This window comes from Carcharhinus amblyrhynchos, chromosome 19 (assembly GCF_965287045.1).
Source record: "Carcharhinus amblyrhynchos chromosome 19, sCarAmb.v2.hapA, whole genome shotgun sequence".
Lineage (NCBI taxonomy): Eukaryota > Metazoa > Chordata > Chondrichthyes > Carcharhiniformes > Carcharhinidae > Carcharhinus > Carcharhinus amblyrhynchos.
The window spans coordinates 17434135-17457052 of NC_137342.1; the positions used below are offsets into that span (position 1 = coordinate 17434135).

Consider the following 22918-nt stretch of genomic DNA (forward strand, 5'->3'; position numbering starts at 1 on the left):
TGTTTACATCAAATTATTGGACAAAGTGCTTTGATGTAAAAATAGACTTTAGATTATTGTGTGTAGAGTGCCTCGGGGAAGGGAAGGGCTGGTGTAATAAGTCCTCGGAGGCAGAAGTCCCTTCACCAAAATCCCTTTATTTACAGGTCTGACAGCAGTATATAGAGTGTTTTCAGTTCGCAGTCTCAACTCGGAGTCCCAGAGGAACTGACAGTCCTGGTTAAGTACAAAGCAAGAGGCTCCCTGACTGACCCATCAATTTAGCTCTTAATCAGGGAGTTCATATTCAAATAGGCCCACTTCAATTGTCTGATTAAAGTCATTACAGCTGGTTAATGCAAAGACTTAACTCACTTCAACTCTGGGATCTGGGCTTGAATCCGGCTGACAAAGGGTTTTAAGTTGTTAAATACATAATAGTCTTACGAACCTGATTAGTGACAGCCTGGCTCTTCGTTCATAGCAAGAAATGCTTGGAATCTACTATTCCATTTGGAGAGAGGCTCTGTTGTAAAAAGTGGATTTGATTTATGATTGTTTTTTGAGCTTAGGTGGCTTGAACCTGCACTTAGTGCCAACATCAAGTTATTTTAGATTGGACAAAGTGTAGGCACTGCAAAAGTGTTACATTCCTCAGTACTGATGTACTTCACTATGCTTCAAAAAAAGATAGAACTCGCTATGAAATGTGTGCATTATAACTATGAATAATTTTCAAAGTATAAAGGACCAGTTTAAAATGTATTGGGCGGAGTTCTTCCCTTATTTTATTCATTTGTGGGACTTGGGTGTCACTGACTGGCCAGTGTTTATTGTCCATCCCTAGTTGCCCAAGGGCGTTTGAGAGTCAACCACATTGCTGTGACTCTGGAGTCACACGCAGGCCAGACTAGATAAGGACGGCAGATTTTCTTCCTTAAAATACATTAGAGAACCATATGAGTTTTTCCAACAATCAACAGTGGTTTCGTAGGCATCAGTAGATTCTTAATTCCAGATATTTTTTATGGAATTCAAATTCCGCCATTGTTCTGGCAGAGTTCGAACCCGGGTGCCCAGATCATTAGCTGAGTGTCTGGATGGATAGTCTAGTAAGAATACAACTAGGCCATCGTTTAACCAGCCCACAGCAGGTTTGGTGGTGGTGAGGCACGGTGAATCAAACAGGAGCCAAAATGTTAGGAACAAGCCAGCATAAAATCACACTGCAATTCTCCAGGTGGTGCATTAATGGTGGGACAGTCATCCCACTGGCAGGTGAAGCACATGCCAGTTACATTCATTTGCATCTCATGAATGCTCATTAAGGCAGCTGCCCGCCGGCATCCCATCAGCCCTTACAATCTTGCATCATGCCAGTGGGAATTTAGGTCAGCGTCAAACCTGATTGCTAATGAGCAACCTGTGCAAGATGGACCTCATTTCGCCAGCGATTTCGGGATGAATGCAAGAACTTTTTGCCATAGTGATGGGTCAAGTTCTGGTAGGTGTGATTATGTGGGAGGTCAGGTGTTTCTTGCATGTCAGTGCAGACCTGATGGGCCAAAGGGCTTCTTCTCCACTGTATGATTCTGTGATTCTCCTGATGTGCTATTCACCACTCTACTGCAGCAAACTGATTCCTGTCTCCATCTCCATGCCAAGCTGGTCTTCATGGATAGCAAGCACTCTGCTGCTGGACACATTGGCCCTCAACAAAGATCCAAAGTTCAATTGAGGTGGAGAGTGATCTGAGAGGGGTGTGACTTAACCAAGATGGGGGTGGACTCATGATAGCATGAACAGGGGCACGAAGGTGGATGAAGAAGACGATCTGTGGAAAGCAGAGGGAAATTGGACCCAACAAAGTTTTGTGAAAAGCTCACAAACAAGGAGCTCAAAAGGATACCACAACATTTAATGGAAGGAGATAGATGAACGTCCAGAGGTGGCGGGTAGAGGTACAAGCGGGGCATGGGTGCCTCACTGGTGATGGGTTCGGGGGGTGGGGTGTGGAGGGAGGGTGGTTGAGCCAAGGAACAAACTTCTTCTTGCAGCTGCTGGCCTTTTTCCTCTTGGTTGCTGACATCCTGCTGTCTGGTGAAGGCAGGTGGGCTGGAGAGAGAGTGATACTCATATGTTGGACCAGCAATTAAATATGGCACCTGGACCTTCAAAGCTGTCAGCTGAGGGTGAGTGGATGAATCAGTTGCCCACTTGCTAAGAAAGGCAGAGGAGAACTCACTTTGTGCATAATTAATGAGCTTCCAAGTACAGAATCTGGCGTGGGATCCTGCTATTCTGGTCGATGGGACAGGCACTGCTGGAGTAGTCTGCCACCATTTTTAGCCTCAAGTAGGAGAATTCCACCCATCATGTTCTGACATGCCAGTGTTTGCTCAGTACGTTTCTCAGAAATAATGTATTGGTATCAGTGGGTGATACACCAAAGTTGGAGTGAGAGAATAAAGGGCAACTTACCTTTTCACTGTTGTTAGAAGATGATGTACATCTGGAAAGCTGTGTTTGTTAAATCTGTTTTTTTTTCCCCAATGTAATTAATAATTGTTACAGTTTAAAGCAATTAATTGGGTGCGAAACATTCTGCATACCAAGAGGTTCTTTTTTTTCAATCTAATTTAGATCACTTTTGGTTCTGGATGACGTCTGGGACAGCTGGGTGCTAAAATGTTTTGATGTTCAATGTCGTGTTCTAATCACCAGCAGAGATAAGAGCATCACTGAAGCAGTTACAGGTAATGAGGTTTTATTCCTAAAATAATTGTTTTTCACAGATCCTGTAATTTGTGCCTCTTCCAAACTGCTTTAAGTTGTAAGAAACAAAGTTTGCGTATTTAATTCGTGTATATGCTCAAGCCATTTTAAGTTGTTTCACGCATTTAAATTTTAAGAGTTTTGAAGATGTGTACACCAACAGATTGTGGAGATATGGATGAATCTTGAGATGACTGATGATCCTACTGGCCTCCAGATAAATTGTCGAGAGGCCTGGCACAACATCGTAACTAGAGTGTGTAGCAGTGTTCCCTGATAACTGCTTCTTCTCCATGTACAGATGGCACAGTGACTAGCATTGCTGCCTCACAGTGCCAGGTACCCGGATTCAATTCCAGCCTCAGGTGACTGTACGGAGGTTGCACGTCCTCCCTGTGTCTGCGTGAGTTTCCACCGGGTGCTCCGGTTTCCTCCCAAAATCCAAAGATGTGCAGGTTAGGTGGATTGGCCATGCTAAATTGTCCCTTACTATCAGGGGATAAACAGGTAAATACGTGGGGTTATGAGGTTAGGGCCTGGGTGAGATCGTTGTTGGTGTATTTCCTATCAGAATAGGAATGGATATGGTCCGGAGCAGGCAGCGATATGTGGCAAAGATGAGGGGTGTAAGTTATGTTGGCATTCAGCTTCTACAGGATTCGTGTATTCCAGATCTGAAGGCTTTTATCTGGAATGTTGCGGATTGGACTAGGCCATTTTCTGTGATTGGGACTGGATCATTTATTCAAAGACTGTGATCCATTCTTGTGGGTTATCTTGAAGGAAGTGTTACTAAGGAGATGAATAGTTTAGGTTAGAGGGTCATTAGTTTGGTTCCACTGGTCGGCGCAACGTCAAGGACTGAAGGGCCTGTACTGCGCTGTAGTGTTCTATGTTCTAAGGAGATGAACGGGAATAAACTGATCAAGTCTTTCTACAGATTCAGTGTGGATTGTAATTGAACACGCTTGACAAGAAGCATGGGTTTCATGGGGTAGTCCTACACAGTGGGAAGTATTGAAAGAATTATTTAGCAAAACGAGGATAAATTGGGAAGAATTTAAAGAAATACTTCTGGAATCGTAGAATCCCCACAGTGCAGAAGGCGGCCATTTGGCCCATCGAGCCTGCACCAACAATAATTCCACCCAGGCCCTACCCCTGTAACCCCAAGTATTTACCCTGCTAGTGCCCCTGATACTAAAGGACAATTTAGCATGACCAATCAACCTAATCCGCATACCTTTTGGAGTGTGGGAGGAAACCCATGCAGACATGGGGAGAATGAGCAGTCTCTTCACAGACAGTGGCATAAGGTCGGAGCTGGCGCTGTGAAGCAGCAGTGCTAACCATTGTGCTACCATCTGTCCCAGTATGCTACAGAACCAGGGTGTTTGCTTAAAAGACAGAAGTTCCACATATATTCATTCACCACGGTTGGTTAACTATAAGGGACAGAATCAAGATAAAGGAAAAGAATTAGTAGAAATCCAGCAGACTGTGAAAAACCATATTAAACAATTCAGCTACAAAGAATGTAATAAGCAATAAAAAAGGAAATTGGAAAAATTCTTTCAAGTGCTGTTAAGGCTAAATATTTAAGAGAGAAAGATTGGTAAAGCAGAATATGGATCCATCAAAGGAAAGTGCAGGCAAGATCAAATGGATAAGAAAATAGCAGACCTGTTAAACAAGTATTTTATATCCATATTTACAGTGTAAGAAGAGGACAAAGTGCCATCAGTTCAAGCAAAACTAAATATAAATCAAAAGGAGAAATCTAATGGATTTAACATCAGGTTTTAAAAAATGATAATGGTTAAAATAATAGCATTTAAGATAGAAAAACCTTCAGGGCCTGATAGTTTGCACCCTTGGGCATTAAGAGAAAAAGGTGAGGAAATTGCAGGTGCATTAGTCACGATATTTCAAAGCCCTCTAGATTCAGCAATTTTGCCTTTGAATTGGAAGATTCAAAATGTGTGTATTATTTTAGAAGAGATGGAGGGGGAAGCTACGTACTGTAACTGCACCCTGTCAGTTTATTGCCAGTTGTGGGAAAGGCACTGGAATCAGAGACTGATTGAAGAGAGCTTTGCGTGACTTTGTGAAGGATAAGTTCTGACTGATGAATCCAGGAGATTTTCTTTCACAGTGACCAGCACGTACATAGGGGAGTATTGTTAAATATCATTTGATAACATGCTTGAATGGAGATGAAGAACAAAAATGAAAATGGAATTGGCATTAACTTTGTGATAAACGTGGGTAGCTGGTTCGGAGTTAGGGATAACAGAATGGGTTACCTGATTGATGAGATTGTGGGGAAGTATGACCATCCACTTTGGTTCTGAGGAGGACAAATTGGAACATTTTCTTAACTGTAAGAGAGTAAGAGCTGTGGAAGAGTTGGTGGATTCAAGTGTCCATGTAGACAAATCACTGAAAGTTATTGTACGTATATAATCAAAATGACCAGTGGCCCAAAATTTGCTGCACTCGGTCTGTGAATGGCACCCAGTGTTAGTTAGACTCTGCCGTACCTATTTAATCTCCATGATATTTTGCATTGTAAGTTATCTGATGTGTGAGATGAATTTCATGAGGCAACCTCTGTCCCGCATCTGAGGCAACAGGACAGGCAAACGCTTATCTCCTTAATCAATCAGATTGTTAAACGGACAGTGGAGGGACAAACAAGGAAATGTAAATTAAGTTACGTAAGAAGTCGTACAACAGGTTAAAATCCAACACATTTATTTGGAATCATGAGCTTTCGGAGCGCTTTTCCTTCCTCAGGTGAGTGAAGAGTTGGGTTCACAAACACGGCATGTATAGACAGAGACACAATTGCAAGATAATGGTTACTTGCGTTACTTTAGCTTTTAAAAAATCACCAAGTAATTTGAAGAAATGAGGATTCATACAATAACTTTTCAACGCCAGAGATATTGATGGGCAGCAATTAAAAGGGTAGGTGGGCTGAAATGGGTATGCTGCAACTTAGTTTGTATTTATCATGTTCAGACAGCAACTTCACATTATCAGTGCCCTGTAATGATGAGGCAGATGGCAAGATATCATTTTTGCAAACCTAGCTCCGTCAGCCTAATAGGTTGAGGGAGCTAGGTCTCTTCTCCCTGGAGAGATGAAGATTGAGAGGTGACCTGATAGAGGTTTATAAAATGTTGAAAGGTATAGGTAGGGTGGATTCTTGGAGGCTGTTTCCCAGGGCTGAAATGGTCGCTATGAGAGGACACAGGTTTAAAGTGCTGGGGAGCAAGTACAGAGGAGATGTCAGGGGTAAGTTTTTCAGTCAGAGGGTGGTGAGTGAGTAGAATCGGCTGCCGTCAGTAGTGGTAGAGGCGAACTCGCTGTGGTCTTTTAAGAGACTTCTGGATGAGTACATGGGATTTAATGGGATTGAGAGTTATAGATAGGCCTGATAGGTATGGATATGATCAGCGCAACTTGTGGGCCGAAGGGCCTGTTTGTGCTGTAGTGTTCTATGTAACAGCAGATCTCAAACAGCATCTTTTGGATTCTCGTATTTAACCGTTCATAGATTTGTATCTGAAATTGCTGTCCGATGTAGTGGTGAGAATATTTGGCTCACTGTTGTTTTGTCGCCAAATCCTGAGGCTTTACCTCAAGTAGGTTGGGAGTCGTCAGATGTAGTCAGAACCCACCTGAGGTAAGACATTTAATTTGGGCACCGTAGCTCAGCAAAGATCAAGTGGAGTGATCTGTTTTATTCTTGTGCCCTGTTTTTGCAAAATTATAGCTCTTTAGCGGTCCTTGCATATTGCCTTTGGGAGGAGAAAAAGATAAACTAACAATGTGCTGAACAAAACCAGAACTGAGAGGTGATATGTATTTAGGAAAGATTGAAAGGGATGGGACTTTATTATCTCTGAGAAAGAGAAGGCTGAGTGAGGGATGGCTTGACAAAGATCTTTAAGATAACAAAAGAGTTTGATAGAGTAGCAGTGGAAAATATATTTTCACTTGTGGATGCAACCAATTCAAGGGACTTCACATATAAAACTGGAGAATTCAGGGGAAGCTTATGTAGCCAAGGAGTAGGTGATGTAAGTTGAGTATGGTATAGATGCCCTTAAAGGAAAGCGAATGAAGTGCATCAGAAAGAAAGAATATGCGCAACAGTGCAACATCTTCTAGAGTAGAGAGTTCCAAAGATTTATAACCCTCTGAGTGGATGAATTTCTTTCTATATCAGTCCTAAATGACCAATTCCTTAGGTGAAACCACCTGCGGAGCTCTCGAAGAATTTTGAGCACCGCTACTTCTTCAAAACTCCAGAGAAAATAAGCTCATTCTACTTATTCTGAGTTCAGGACTCCAGGGAGATGCTAGCAAGTGTTCTATTTATCAGATATCCAGTCTTGAATGAAATGCATTTTCCTGCTATTAAACATCACAAAAAGCAAAGCCATCTCCTATGGCAAACTCCCATTATCCAAGTGTTTACTCCAAAATGCTGAAGAGCCTTTAGAATGTAAATGGTGAAAGAGTGTTTCCACTGGTTGGTGAATTGATAACAAAGTTAAACTTTCAGCACTCTGTTAGAAGAGTAGAGAGAAAAGTTTGGGGAAAATAAATGCCAGGGACTTTAGAATGCTATGCCATACGTGGCTGTTGATTGTAACATTTAAAATGATGTTGAAAAGTATGCAGTGAAATAATAAGACAGTGGGATTAGAGGAGAAAGTTTCGGTTGAAGAGCTGCAGAAGCACAATGAGGCAAATGGTCTCCTACATTATGATTTCTAAAATTCTACAAGTGCTCCATCGAGTACGAGATGATGACTCCACAGATAGAGCTGTGCCTAAACATTAATTACCACCTTCAGAAGAGGAAATTAAAAAATAAATGGAGAATGACCATTTTAATGATGTGGGTATTGGATGAGTTTCCCTGTAATCACTGGAAATGCTGAATCGCCTTGGTAGTTACCAAGTAATGATGCTAATTAGCTTTACTAATTTGAATAAGCATGTCTTGCAGAAAAATGCTCATTAAACTTTTCTAATGTTCTGCAGGTAATAACTTCCTTGTATCTGTACAAAGTGGTCTGAGCAACAACAAGGGGCTAGAAATACTCTCTCGTTTTGTTAACTCAAAGGTGTCCTCGCTGCCAGAAGAAGCACACAGCATAGTAGAGGAATGCAAAGGTAAATCTCTTAATGGACTGCTGACATACATAACATCCCCAGATCGTGTTGCAGATGAGAAACAAATACCAAGCAGAATTGGAAGTGTGCCTTGACGTGACTGAAACTGTGGTCAAAAGGATAGGTTGTGCCTGCTGCAGAATCAGTTCTGGGATTCTCTAAAAGTTAACTTTGTTTCTTTCTCCACAGATGCTTCCTGACCTGCTGAGTTATTTCAGCAGTTTGTTTTTACTTCAGATTTCCAGCATCTGAAGTGTTTTGCTTTTATCTCAGTATTTAAGATTGCACTAGTTCTGTACCTCAGAGTGCATCAATAACTGTTGTATATTATGTGGCGAAAAGCAAAGTCACTTTGATTACTGTGCTGGATTCCATTATTTATTTAGTCTTGCTGCTGCAATATTTATTCTTGCCACTGAATGGCAGTATATTAAATCTGAATTTCAACCTTAAAATACACTGTATGGTAATACAGCTGAACCTGATTCCAGCTGCTTGAAACGTTGTAGAACGTGTTTATTTTCTGCACAGTAATTACATATCTAAAATTTAGTATAACGTGTAAGACGATTTATAAGTTGTGGTAGGAATACTGAAAGGGTTTAAGTGATTTAAAGCATTCATGAGGCAATGTATTTTTGAAATGTGCACCTCCCTGTGCAGCTTTTAATATATCCAGATGCCACTCTCAGTTTCATTCTGATTTGGCTAATGATTTTGGCAGTGCAAGTTGGGTTGATTGGCTCTGAAATCGGATGATGTGCTTTGAAGGCATAATGTGGACTCAAATGTCATTGCGTTTTGAGGAGCAATATTATATTTTGAATTTTCTTTCCATTTACCATTCCTCATACTTCAGATGTTGCACTGTCTAATGGCAATTTCTGCTTCATGCTTGAAGAAACAACACAGGAGTCATTTGTAATATATAGAAACAGGTACATTATCAGTCAGAAAGCAAGTTGGATGGAGCATATGAAGAGTTTGCAAAGGGATATGAGTGGGCAAAAATTTGGCAGATGGAGTATAATGTGGGGAAGTGTGTAGTTGTCCACTTTGGCAGGGAGAAAAACAGGATATTATTTAAACGATGAGAGATTGCAGCATGCTGCAGTACGGAGAGATCTAGTTGTTCTTATTCATGAGTCACAAACGATTAGCATGCAAGTACAACAAATAATTGGGAAGGAAAATTGAATGTTGGCATTTATTGCAAGGAGGATTGAGTATAAAAATAGGGAAGCCTTGCTCCAACTGTAGAGTGTTGGTGAGACTGGACTTCGAGCACTATGCAGTGTTGGTCTCTTTACTGAGGGATGTACTTGCATTGGAAGTAGTTCAGGAAAGGTTCACAAGGCTGATTCCTGGGATGAAGGTATTGCCTTATGTGGAAATATTGAGCAAGTTGGCTCTATACTAATTGGAGTTTAGAAAAATGAGAGTTGAATTTACAGCCATAGAAAAGTTACAGCACAGAAGGAGACCATCCAGCTCATCTCTCCATGCCAGCCTGAGTACACCCAGGTGGCCCTTCTAATCCCCTCTTGCACCCGGCCCATAGCCTTATAGCTTACTGCCCTTGAAGTGGAGATGCAGGTACTTTTTAAGAGAGTTTATGGTCTCTGCCTCCACCCTCAGCTCGGGCAGTGAATTCCTGACACCCATCATCCTCTGCATAAAAAAAAGTTCTTGCTCATGTCGCTTCTGCACCACCTCCCACTTACTTTGAATCTATGTCCCCTACTTCTAGAATTATTCACCAAGGGAAACAATTTTAAGTCAACCCTCAACCTTCTTTATTCCAAGGAAAGTAACCCCAACCTATTCAACCTCTCCTCATAGTTACACTTTCTTAGCACTGGCAGCGTTCTTGCAAATCTCTTCCACACTCTGTCCACAGCAATTGCGTCCTTCCTGTAATATGGTGATCAGAACTGCACACAGTACTCCAGTTGAGGCCTCACCAGTGTTTTATACAGTTCCAACTGTGCACGTGGGGGAATTTTTCATGAAGAGTGGAGGTTGCCTGGAATCTGCTGCCAGAGGAGGTGGTGGAAGCAGGCATCTTAGCTACGTTTAAGAGGCATCTGGACATAAATAGGAAGGCAATAAAGGGTTATGCCCGAGTAAGGGCAGAAGGTTTATTTTTAGTTTAGTTATGGCATCATGATCGGCACAGGCTTGGAGGGCCAAAGAGGCTATTCCTGTGTTGTACTTTCCTCTTTATTCTTTTGTTTAATATTATAATCTTACTTTTATATTCTGTACCTCTGCCAAAGAAGGGGAGCACTCCATGTGCCTTGTTTACAACCATGTCTATTTGAACTGCTGCCTTTAGGGACCTGTGTACTTGCATGCCAAGATCCCTTACTTTGCCCTTCTTAGTATATTCTCATTTCATGTGTGTTCCCTATCGGTGTTTGATCTCCCTAAATGCATCTTATTGAACACACAAGACTTTGAGGGGGCTTGACGGGGTAAATGCTGAGAGGATGTTTCCACTCATTAGGGAATCTCGAATGAGGGTGCACAGCTTCAAAGTAAAGCTCAAATGTGCAGAAATTTCTTCTTTCAGAAAGTTGTTAATCTTTGGAATTCTCTTTCCAGGGAGCAGTGGAGGCTGGATCCGAAAGGCTGTCTAGGGTAATGGGGGCTGGCAGGAAAGTGGCATTAAGGCCGAATTTCTTATCGTATTACCAGACCCACCAGATATATTTGTTCTTGGTTCACTTTCAGTGTTCAGGTTCAGGCTGAAAAATTAACTTTTGAGTGAACTCACGTGCTGTTTAAATTACATTAATTTGATTATTTTTGCCATAATGGGGCACAAACATTGCAGCAAAATAATACATTCCCCCATTTTACAAAGTATAATTTCCCTTGCCAGACAAAATAGCGTAGCTCCGTCTTATCATATTCACATCCATAGAATCCCTACAGTGTAGAAGGAGGCCATTCAGCCCATCGAGTCTGCACCAGCTTTCCAGAAGAACATGTTACTCGGGCCACCATGCTGCCTGTATTCTGGATTTGAGGGTCAAATTTAAACAAGAAACAGATTAACTTGAGGCAGAATGACTGCAGCTTCCTAGTTGCCCCCATTATGAACTTAAAAGCATTATTTGGACCTTGTGTCCTTAAAAAGACAGAATCCTTGATGTCAGTGGCAGAATGATATATTAATGTATGATAAAATGTTGCCGTCCTTATGAAACAGTGTATTTTATGTCCTCACTGTGACGAATGCTGATCTGATTTTCTACTTCCATAAATCTGTACTTCCATAACAATTTCCTGCCTCACATTTTGATGTGTTAAATTTAAATTTCCATGTCATAATTCAAATCAAGTAGAAAGAAAGGAAGGTAATCATTAAACATAAAAGCGTGAATGTCTGTAATTCGAGTGATCTTGACAAACATAATTTTTATTTGAGAGAAATCAAATGTAATTACGTAACAGTAATTAAGCAGTAGAATAATTAACTCATAAGCATTCAAACAGCGTATGATCTAGTTCATCATGAGCAAAGCCGCAGGAGTTCCATTGATTATGAACCTCGAGACTCATTTAAAGTTTTTACTTATTGCATGTGTTTCCTGAACACCTCTGTTGTCGTTTTTAACACTGTGCACTCATGCTTGTCTGTCTCCCTGAGACGTCGCTCCCTTTTTCTCACACAAAGAATCGCTTCTGATCACTTATAGTTTAAAATAGTGTATCCTTTATATATCTAACTTTGAAACAATTAAGAGGCAACAATTTTGTCTAAACTTGCCTCTCATTAAACTTACCTTGTCCAAAACAGGTTTACCATCAAAATAAAAACGTAAATAATAAATATTGTTAATGTTTTTCCCATCGATTATCTTTTTTTTTGCTTAATACCTTCATTAAAATCTTTATTTCAAGGCCTCAACTTCTACCGAATTCAGTGTTTTTATGTAATCCTGCAGCTCTGTTACTAGAGGCACGTTTGTAGTCAGAGTTCCCTAGGATGTATCATTTAGTTAGTCCAATTGTCAAACAGGCCTCCAGCAATATCTACTTAATTGTTTTCAAAATAATTGAAGAAAAGTTGATCAATAAATGTTTATTAAGGCTGATATTGTTATGAAGCAGTTTTATCTGTGCCAAGACAAAGGCCTGTTTCCCTTTCTAACATCACCTGATACCACTTCTCCCTCAGCTGATCTTTTGCTGCAACTTCACCCACGCCTTTATTACCTATAGCCTTGATGCACTTCTGGCTGACCTCCTTTTACATTTTGTAAAGTTGAGGTTATCCAAGATTCTGCTGCCTGTGTCCTTACTGGCATCAAATCACATTCACTTTTTATCCCCTGTGCTTGCTGACCTACTTGGTTGCTGGTCAAGCAATGTGTCAATTTAAAAATTCTCGTCCTTGTTTTCAATTCTTTGGATGGCATTCACCCCTTGCTGCCTCTGAAATCTCCTCCAGCCCCACAACCCTCCAGGATGTCTCTGTTCACCTAATTCTGGCCCCTTGAACGACCCTGACTTGAATTGTTCCACTTGCTGAAGGTGGCCATGCCTTTATATCTCAAGGCGATAAACTCTGAAATACCGTCCCCAAACCTCTTTACCACTCTTTTTTAAAAACGTACCATCTTTCACCAAACCTAGAATCAACTGACAATGCCTTGGAGTCAAATTTTGCTTTATTATGCATGTGTGTCACTACATAAATCCAAGGATTTATTTTAGTAAAGAAATATAGACATTGTTTCAATATAGACAGTCTGAAAAACAGACCTATCTCAAACATGACAGACTATACTGCATATCTGTTGAAGCCTTTCTCAATGTTCAAATTATCAGTTACTTATGTATTTTTTCAATACACCTAAATTATGTCCGTATTCATAACCACATTTTAATTCATGTAATTTTGATAATGAATTGAATATGAGCCTGTGATGAATTTGAGTTGGCTTTCATCAAAAGGTTTAAATACAAGTTTTTCAGTTTTTGCCTTAGCTTGTCATGCGAGATATTGATGAAAGAGAACTAGAGAAAATGTATTGCTCCTTATTGCAATTTGTTATCTTTTGTTCCTTAACATAAATAAACAGGTTGACTTCTGAAAGCTTCTTAGGCAAGCTGGCTTTGACTGCCATCACCTGTGTTTTATTGTTGACTTGCTTTAAGGTCAGGTCTTTTGTTCAAGAACTCTGCATCCTGTATTTAAGATTAAAACCTCCTACAAACAAATTTCTATGAAGGTGGGCACTCTCTTCTGAACTGTTGCTCTGCTTTCCCCCATCACAATCATGTAGTTTGTTTGTGCAAATGGTTTGGGAAACCTTTTAAAGCTTATTGAACCTGTTAGAATTGACATCTGTACTTCCTTTGGTCCCTTTGAATTCAAATAAAACATGTTACAGCAAATGCAATCCACAATCACAATCTCTTTTGGACAATTTTTCTGGTGGTATGATTCACTGGAATCTAGAAATGATTACTAGGCTGTCTTGGAAATGATCAAGAAGTCAGCAAATTCGTCATTGTGCCAGATACTGTGTTATTACTTGGTAATTTTAAAAAAGCATTCATGGAACATAAGTGTTGCCTACTAGGCCAGCATTTATTGCCCATGTAATGTTCTATGTTCTATCCCTAATTGCCCTTGAGCCGGCGGGGGTGAGCTGCCTTCTTGAACTGTCGCAGTCCTAAGGTGCCCACTGTGCTGTTAGGGAGGGAGTTCCAGGCCATTGACCCACTGACATGAAAGAATGGTGATATATTTCCAAGTCAGGATGATATGTGGCTTGGGGGGGGATCTCCCAGGTAGTGGTGTTCCCATATATCTGCTGCCCTTGTCCTTCTAGATGGTAACGGTCAGGGGTTTGGAACATGCTGCATAAGGAACCTTGGTGAGTTCCAACAGTGCATCTTGTAGACGGCACACACTGCTGTCATTGTCAGTGGTGGAGGGAATGAATGTTTGTGGAAGAGGTGCCAATCAAGTAGGTTGCTCTGTCCTTGATCCAGTCTGAATCACAGAAAAGTTGACCTTATAAATGTTGTTAGCCCTTGTACCGAAGCAATGCAGGCACGTTTTTAATTTAGCTATCCAGCACTGTATCATACAAATCAAGGATAAAGCACAAGAATAGATTTTTGCATTGAGATAATTCTATTTTTGTCATTGGACAACCTGATGGAATTCCAGGAGAAAGTACATGAGTTGGATACAAATGTATGTTGTGGAATTGCAATGTGTTCGCAGCACAGGATTTGTTTGCACTTTAAGGAAAATTGCAATTCTAAAATATATCTGTATAAAACATAAGGATGAAAATTGCTAGAATTCTATATAGCCACGCTATAGATTAGAATAGTGAGATTCTAGTGCTCTTGACTCCTATCCTGAAGTGACATTGCAGCTGGTCCCTGCCATAACTTAGAATACATAGCAATGCATAGTTTCAGGTAAATGCTTAAAGGAAAAATAGAGGGCAAAGGAGCTTATTTGTGTGGGTTCCCAGAAGGCGTCTGTGGCGTATTTTGAGGAAAGTGGTATCTTTCATTCACTGGGGGTGGTTGCTTTGTTCCTTATGGATCAGGTTGATCATCAAAGGTGCAGGTTTGATTGCGAAAAGAAATAACTTGCATTTGTGTAGCTCTTTTTACAATCTCCATACAGCCAAGGAGGTTCTTTTGACATCCCACTGTTATAACATAGGAACTGTGGCACATGGACCCAACTAACAGGAATGAAATAAAAAAAAAATTGTTCTTGCTTTAGTGATAATTGCAGAAAAATATCTATGGGTAGGACATGGTACTTCTGCTGGCCTTTGGTTATGTGGAACCTTTTACATCCCAGAAGTCAGGTTTTGGTTTAGTGTCTCATTGGATTGATGGCACTTCTGGCAGTGCAGCAGTCCTTTGGTACTGCACTGACAGATTATCCTTACCCACTGCTCCATTGCCATGCCCAGACAGTTGGCTATGTTGAAGAAGATAGCGCAAAAATATTGGCAGTTGGAGTATAATGTGGGGAAATGTCCAGTTTTGCACTTTACCAGGAAGAATAGAAAAACAGAATATTCTTTAAATGGCGTGAGACTACAGAATACAATATAGGGGTAGAGGGTTCTGGATGATCTTGTCCATGAGTCCAAAAAGTTAGCATGCAATTGATCAAAAGGCAAATGAAATGTTGGCATTTATTGTCAGGGTAAGGATGAAGTATAAAAGTAAGGAAATGTTGCTATAACTGTACAGGACACTGGTAAGAGTGCACCCAGAATACTGTGCACAACTTTGGTTTCTTTACTTAGGAAAGGATACACTTTCATTGGAAGCAGTTCAGAGAAGTTCACTTGGCTGGTTTCTGGTATGAAGGGGTTGTCTTATGAGAAAAACTTGAGCAGATAGGCTCTAGACCCATGGAGATTAGAAATATGAGAAGTGATCTTAATTCAGGCGTATATGATTCTTGGGGGGGGGGGATTTTCCCCCTTTGTGAATGGACTTGTTCACCTTAAAGTACTTTTTGCTGAGGTGCTGCACAAATACATCTGTCATCTGAATAATTTAATTGACTTTTGTGTCTCTTCAGTTTGTCAGTTTTACCCTTTTTTGAGGGCCAATTATTTCACAGCAGTGATTGTCAATTTTTAGCTATTTCTTCAACATCCCACCACCTTCTCCTGTAACTAACTTTCTAAGAGTAGCAAACACCAGGGTTTCAAACTTTAGATTCTTATTTTTGCAAGTGAAGGTAGTCATTTTTCTATTAGATAGATCCTTTGGAACACAGTTTTCTTCTTTATTTTTGCGCTACTGGAACATTTCCTGCCCCAAGTAATGCCTAATTTTACTGCTTGCTCATACTCTGCTTTCTTTAAATTGGAATTTTGTCCTGCACAAATTGTACTTTGCTAACATCATGAAATCTTGCTGCTGAGTTTGATGTATTATTCACATTTGCTCACTTCAATCATTGGATTGTTGTCAGTCCCATTGAATTCTGTGTTCCTTGGATTGGTGGTTTGAAAGTATAAATCCTAATCCTGAAAATTGATTGTGACATCTCATCAAATGCTGGGAATTGTTTTTGTAATCTTTTACTGAATTGCTTAAAAATTCATTTTAAAAAAATTGTGCAATTAAGTCGGACTTTTCAACCAGCCTTAAAGAAGGGGTGGTCTGGCTGTCTTGCATCTTTAGCAGAAATCAAGTTGTTACAAATAATTTTCTCTTGTCCCCTTCCCTTATTCTTTAAGACTCACAATCTTTTGTTGGGTTATGGTTCCAGGGGTGTCAGCAAGTTGAAGAGTCAACAATATCGCTTTTTGACACTCAGTAGAAAACATGAACTCCTGGGCAAATTGGGAGATAGTGGCAAGCTGCTGAGTCCCAAGGAGTACACGAAGGATTTGAATTAGCAAACATAGGTGACTTGATTGGTTCAATGAATTAGTGATGGCTTTTGTGTGGATTTGAGAGGGGCAACCTGCATGCCTGTGTCCTTTTTATACATTCAGATTCACTGCCAGGTCACAACTGTGTAATGCAGCGATCTTCCTGCTAAAATTCAGGGCTTCTTTCAACATGTTAGTGGTTAATCTCTCTTTGTAATTTAAAAGGTTGCCCAACTTGGCATGGAGAGGGCCATTGTTGAGGTCCACATTTGCATATGGCACCAGATTGAGGATGAATTTGGGCAGAAGCATTTTTGAACAATAATCCAGCAATCTAAAATTGGATTGGCCCGAATGGGTTTGGAAGGCAGGCTGATGAATGGCAGATGCTTACGTTAGATGACAAAGGCAAGGAAGAAAATAAGTAACAGAAATACAAACTAAACCGCTACAGACTATGGACAAAATACAGGAGTGAACTAGGGGCATTGAGAAATGGCTTGTTTCAAATAGCAACATGTTTTGTGGTAACAGTAAGACAATCAAACCAGATCTTAGGACAACAGCAAAATACTGCAGTCATCTGAAATAAAAACAGAAAATGTCAGAAATAGTTTGCAGGTCAGACACCATCTGTGGGGAAAAGCCAAGTTAAAATTTCAGGTTGTGGTGCCCTACATCCTATGATTTTAAGATATATAATGGGCAGGATATAGCACAAACGTAGTGATTTTGTTCAGGCCACTAATACAACCACACTTGGGGTATTCTGCAATACTGACTGCTGAACTGGAGCAAGGATGTCCAGCCATTGGTTGCAGTTCCAGAAAGATAACACAACTGACAGCTAGTTTAAGGATTGCGTAACTGAGGGGAGGTTGGAAAACCAAAGATTATTCCGACTGGAGAAGTGAAGGATGAGGGTGCATCTTCAAGCAATTAAGATTCTTAAAATGAGAAATTCTAAAGGATCAATTTCTGATTTGTTTGAGGTAGAGCCCACGATCAAGCTTAAAAAAGAGATGAACTGACAATTGGATTTCAAATGGAGGATATTAAACTTATGGAATGAACTATCTGAAGAGCCAGATAGTCTGGAAAAACTTAAGGGGGGATCGGATAGGTATTCGAGAGAGTGGGTCATTAGTTTTAGAAACTAGTCGCATGGTTTGTTCCTGTCCTGCATTTTACATGTTTTTGACTTTATAGAATTCTTACAGTGCAGAAGGAGGCCATTTGATCTATTGTATCTTCACCGGTTCACTGAGCAACTCATCTGGTGCCATTCCCCTGCCGTCTCCCCATAACCGTGGACATTCTTCCTTTTCAGATCTCAGTCTCATTTTCTTTTGAATGCCAAGATTGAATCTACCTCCTCAGGTAGTACACTCCAGACCCCAACAAATTTGTGGTCACTTATTTGCTGAGCCTAACTATTGGTGTCTGCCTAGATCTTGGATTTAATAGAGAAAGACTTGAATTTATTTAGCACCTTTCATGATGACCTGACTTCCTAAAGTGCGTTAATGTTAGTTAATTCTTCTTGAAATATCACTGCTGTAATGTAGGAAGCATGATGACCATTTTGTGCGCAGCAAGCTTCCTCAAACAGGAATGTGATAGTGACCGAATAATTTTATTTCTGTTCTTGTTGACGGAGGGATGAATATTTGCCAGGACATCGCCCTTGCTATTCAGAATTATGCCATTGGATCTTTTGTGTCTACTTGAGAGAGCAGTTTAGTTTAAAGTCTCACCGGAGAGTGCAGCACGCCTTCAGTATTACACTGAAGTACCAGCCTTAATTTTTGTGCTCACCTGGCTTGATATCCCATTTCATAGCCTGTTTACTAGCTATAGTCAGCATTGAACAGTAGTTGCAATGGTCCAAGTCATGCTGTAAATCATTATTTGCTTCTTTTGACTGTAAGGTTACACTTGTTTATTAAAGGACGCTTGCGCTGATTTGCTTCTCCGATGGAGTTGTGCATTGTATTGTAAAGGCAAAGAGTGGCTCATCATTGAAATGTACAGCAGGGTTAAGGGGTTGAATGGCTTTCTCCTGTTCCTGTGTTTCATATTTATTTGACTGAAACTGGGACTTTTAACCTAGTGGCACTTTCATCAGTATCTGTTTTTATGAGTTGAAGATGCTATTGATTCTTTGAACACTGGGGTGATTGGACCATGGAAGAGCTGAAAAAGTGGATGGAATGGGGCCATGCTGAACTTCTGCAGTAATAAAAATGGCCTGACACAAGCTAATTCAACTAACTTTCATCATGATGCTTGAGATTCAGATTTCAGTTTGCTTAAATAAGTAAGTGAAAGAAAATCTGTAAAGTTGACTACAATAGTAAGAAGATAGTTCAGATGGCAAGATTCTATCTGATAATGTAATATGTTGTTTGCCAGCATTTAATAATGGCTGGAGATATCTCTAGCTGTGAGTTTATCATGTAAATTTACTTGATAGTTTTAAAAGAAACTTTATAAACAAACTGAAAAATGCACACTAATGATTTTGCAGGTTCGCCTCTCGTTGTCTCTCTCATCGGTGCATTGTTGCGAGAATTTCCAAGGCGCTGGACCTATTACCTTAAGCAGCTGCAGAGTAAACAATTCAAAAGAATTCGCAAATCCTCATCTTACGATTATGAAGCACTTGACGAGGCCATGGCAGCAAGCATTGAGATGTTGAAGGAGGACTATAAAGAATACTACAAGGATCTCTCTATACTTGCAAAAGATGTGAAAGTGCCAACTGAGGTAGGGTTATGGAAACCTGCTTCATTTCAGCACTGCCTGCTGATCTGGGGGAAAATGGCTTAATTTCCATTGTCTGCTCATATTTATATGTTTGCATGTGTTTTTAAAAATTAAGGCCTGTGCTTTATGATTGGTGATAGTTATGGGAGTTGGCAATTCACCTTGCCCAGGCTAGTTTTTCCAGCCTTGGTTTATTTGCATGCTAGAGGCAGGCCCCTTGATCTCTGCCTGAGAGTTCTGGGTCAGAAATAATGCTGCATCAGGCTTTTGCTGCCTGAATATTTTTAAAGGTTTTATCAGTAAAATTTTGGTTGCTGTTCTTGGTGCCTTTTACTTCGGCAACATTCAGAAAGCAATTGCACCAATTCTGTTTCAAGTAAACATGAGGGCGCTGGATTGATCTGTGAATGCTGGATGCTTTGACTGATCTGTTGAGCTTGGATTTGGGGCAACTGATGGGAAATACATATGTATTTAATGTGATTTGTATGAAAGCAGATTAATTTTATGCCACCAGCCATGCCAGAAGCGTGGCTTTTAAAAATTTCCCAATCCCATTCATTCCAGATCAGTTAGTAAACTGATATGTGTTGCTAAAAAGCCTAGGCTTGTGTTTCCATGGATTGCTCTTATTTATGGGCAAGATGCAAGCATGAGAACTATAATGAGGTTTGGGGTGGAGTTGTCCTGAGCATCAATGAGGAAGTGGATGATTCAGTTCAGCTTCCTTCTGAGGTCCCCACACCTTAGATGCCAGTCTTTGGTCAATTCGATGTGCTCACTTAATATTGTGAAATAACTAAGGTTACTGGAAAAAGCAAGACTGTGGACATCAAAAGCATATGAGCCATAGTCCTCCAGAACTAGTCATGTCACTAGCCAAGATGCTTCAATACATCAATAGCACTGGTATCTACCTGACAAAATGGAAAACTGTCCATGTGTCCTCCCACAACAAAAATGATTCCAACCTAACCAATTATAGCTCCATCTGTCTATTCTTAATAATCAGCAAAGTGATGGCAGGGTTGTCGATGGTGCTGTCAAGTGGCAATTACTCAGCAATAACTGCTGGAATCACTTAACTCCAGACCTCATTATGGCTTTGAACCAAGCAAAAGAGATGAGGAGAAAGTGATTGTGCTTGACATCAAGAGTGTGCTATCAAGGAGCTTTGCTAAAGGCTGAAATCAATGGGAATCAGGAGGGGAGGGGGAGAGGGCAAAGCTCCCCACAGGCTGGAGTCATGCCTAGCTCAAGGGAAATGGCTGTGTTTTTTCCAAGCCAATTAGCTCAGTCTCAGGGCATCGCTGCAGGGGTTCCTCAAGACCGTGCTCGAGGCTCAACCATCTTCAACTGCTTCATCAATCACCTCCCTTCATCATAAGGTCAGAAATGGGAACATGTGGTGTTCAGTTCGATTTGCAATATCTCAGATATTGAAGCAATGCTGGATGCAGCAATATCTCAGGAACGTTAGAGGATTGGATTGCTAAATGTCAAAGTAACATCTGTGCTATACAAAAGCGTGTTGCTGACTGTCTCCACCAGTGGCAAGAATCTAAGCAGCTCCTCTTGAAATGCAATGACGTTAACATTGTTGAGTCCGTCACCATCAATATCCTGGGAATTGCTAATAACCAGAAACTTAACTAGAGCAGTCACAATGGTGACACATGCAGGTCAGAGACTGGAAGTTCTGCTGCGTGTTACTCACCACTTAATTCCCCAAAGCAGCTCTGCCATCTGCATTGCACAAGCCAATGATGAATTGTTCTCCACTCACTCGAATGCATGCAGCTCCAGCAAACATCAAGAAGCTTGACACCATCCAGGGCAAAGCAACCAACTTGATTTGCACACCATCCACCACCTTCAAACTTCGATCCCTCAACACCGACGGCAACATTGTGTACCATTTGTAAAATGCACTGCAGCAATTTGCCAGTGCTGCTTCAACAGCAGCTCCCATGCTTGTGTCCTCTTCCACCATTCAGGACCAGGAGAGTAGATGCATGGCAAAACCAGCAGCTGCGAACCCGCTTCCAAGTCACACACTATCCTGACTTGGAAATACATTGCCGTTTCTCTTTTATTATCAATGGATCAAAAATCTGTCGCCCTCTTATCTAACTTCGCTCTGGGAATACATTCACCAGAGTATGCTGCAGTTCAAGAATTTTGCGCATCGCTGTCTTCTAAAGGGTGATTTGGGGTGAACTGTAAATGCCAGCCTTGCCAACAATGCCAATATCCAGTGGAGAAATGAGAAGAAAGTTGGTTGATTGCTATTATAGTAGATTTAAATTTGCCCTTGTGTATTAAGTTTATTATTAAGGATATTTGAAATGAGCGCAAAGCTGTTGATCTTCCTGTGATGCTCATTTACAAATGATAGCATTGGACCAGAAAGCTGTGATAAGTGATGAATGATTTCATGCAATGTGTTGTGGGATGAGCAGAAATATCTGTAGAATGTACCTATTTATATTTATAGAAATATATCACTTCATTGTGCCAAATCATTTTTAGACTTTGTTTTAATGAGCAATGGGATTTTGATTACATCAATCCTTTAGACAGCCCTTTGGAAAGCATTGGAAAGTGAATTGCAAATGGATCATAGGAAAGTAGCTTTCAAAAACATCACTAGTAAATTATTTAAGTGAAAAGCGTACTCAGCTGAATTTCCACTTAATCGTATTGTTATGATTCATTGCTTAAAATCGTCATCTTTTTCAATATTCACATCATACTTCCACTAACTGATCAATGTCACTCCTGTAGGGGAACACCTTTGATAAAGTGGAAATACAGAATGTAAATATCTCAGCTGGTCTTGCAGTATTTGTGGAGAGAAAAAAACAAAGTTAAGATTTCAGGTCAATGACGCTTCATCATAATCCTTCTGATGAATGGCCTCTGATCTGAAATGTTAACTCTGCTTTTCTCCTCAAATGTGCATGACTGGCTGGCTACTTTCAGTTTTACTGTTTGACAGAACAGCCCTGGTTAAATATTAAAATTAACTATTACTCTGGTCACAGTAAACATGTAATTCATCCAATTGAATCAGTGCAAATATCACCTGCTGGGCCAGAGCTTAACTGGTTAAAATAATCTCTGTCCAGATATTACACGTAGAAATTATACAAGACAGCATTATACAATACATGATAGCTTACAAAATCTTTGTGAAAAGTCAAATTTTCCCACTGCTTTCATTCATTAGAAATGCGTGCTATAGTTTTAATAAGTCTATAAATAATTTTCAGTTGTGAATCTTAAGTTGTTGGCTTCTCCTTTTAGTGTGTGGGTAAGCACGTTGCTAAGCACCAGTCAGTCACGGGACTGAAACCATTTTAAGTTTCAAACCAAAAGAATGGGATCCGTTTTAACTGAATGTGACATTAACCATTATTTATCGATTCTTACATGCTCAACTGAACAAAATAGTTATTTAATCTTGCTTGTAGTAACATCTTCATGTGCTTCTCCTGTTCTTGAAAGATGGTTTCAAAGTTCATTGTTACCAAATCACAACATGGGTTTTGGACCAATGTTGTGTTAATTAGATAAGGCAGTAATCTATATAGCTCAGTAAAATATGCATTTCTCCTTGGTGCATAAACTAACAAAGATACTATTTGCTTTCTTTATATGTATAAACTTTAAACGTAATGTAGCATTGGTAGGAAATAGATATGATTCTAGATAATTCTATTTTTGTGTGTTGAGCATAAGCAATAGTTTTAAGTTTAAGCTTAATTTATCTTTCTGTATTTGTGCTTGCATTTTAATGA

General features: G+C 40.2%; 1 protein-coding gene across 4 annotated transcripts in view; it reads left to right on the top strand.

The window, feature by feature from the left end:
• The window catches only part of apaf1 (apoptotic peptidase activating factor 1), a 200877-nt gene that overhangs the window by 26103 nt on the left and 151856 nt on the right, over positions 1-22918 (top strand). For all 4 annotated transcript variants that reach the window (XR_013888964.1, XM_080207306.1, XM_080207307.1 and 1 more), the window contains exons 6-8: positions 2623-2735; positions 7819-7950; positions 18877-19115. Coding sequence is in view for 3 of the 4 variants with exons in the window: in XM_080207306.1 (XP_080063432.1) it covers positions 2623-2735; positions 7819-7950; positions 18877-19115 (484 nt within the window). In the remaining variant the exon portion in view is untranslated. The remainder of the gene's footprint in view (positions 1-2622; positions 2736-7818; positions 7951-18876; positions 19116-22918) is intronic.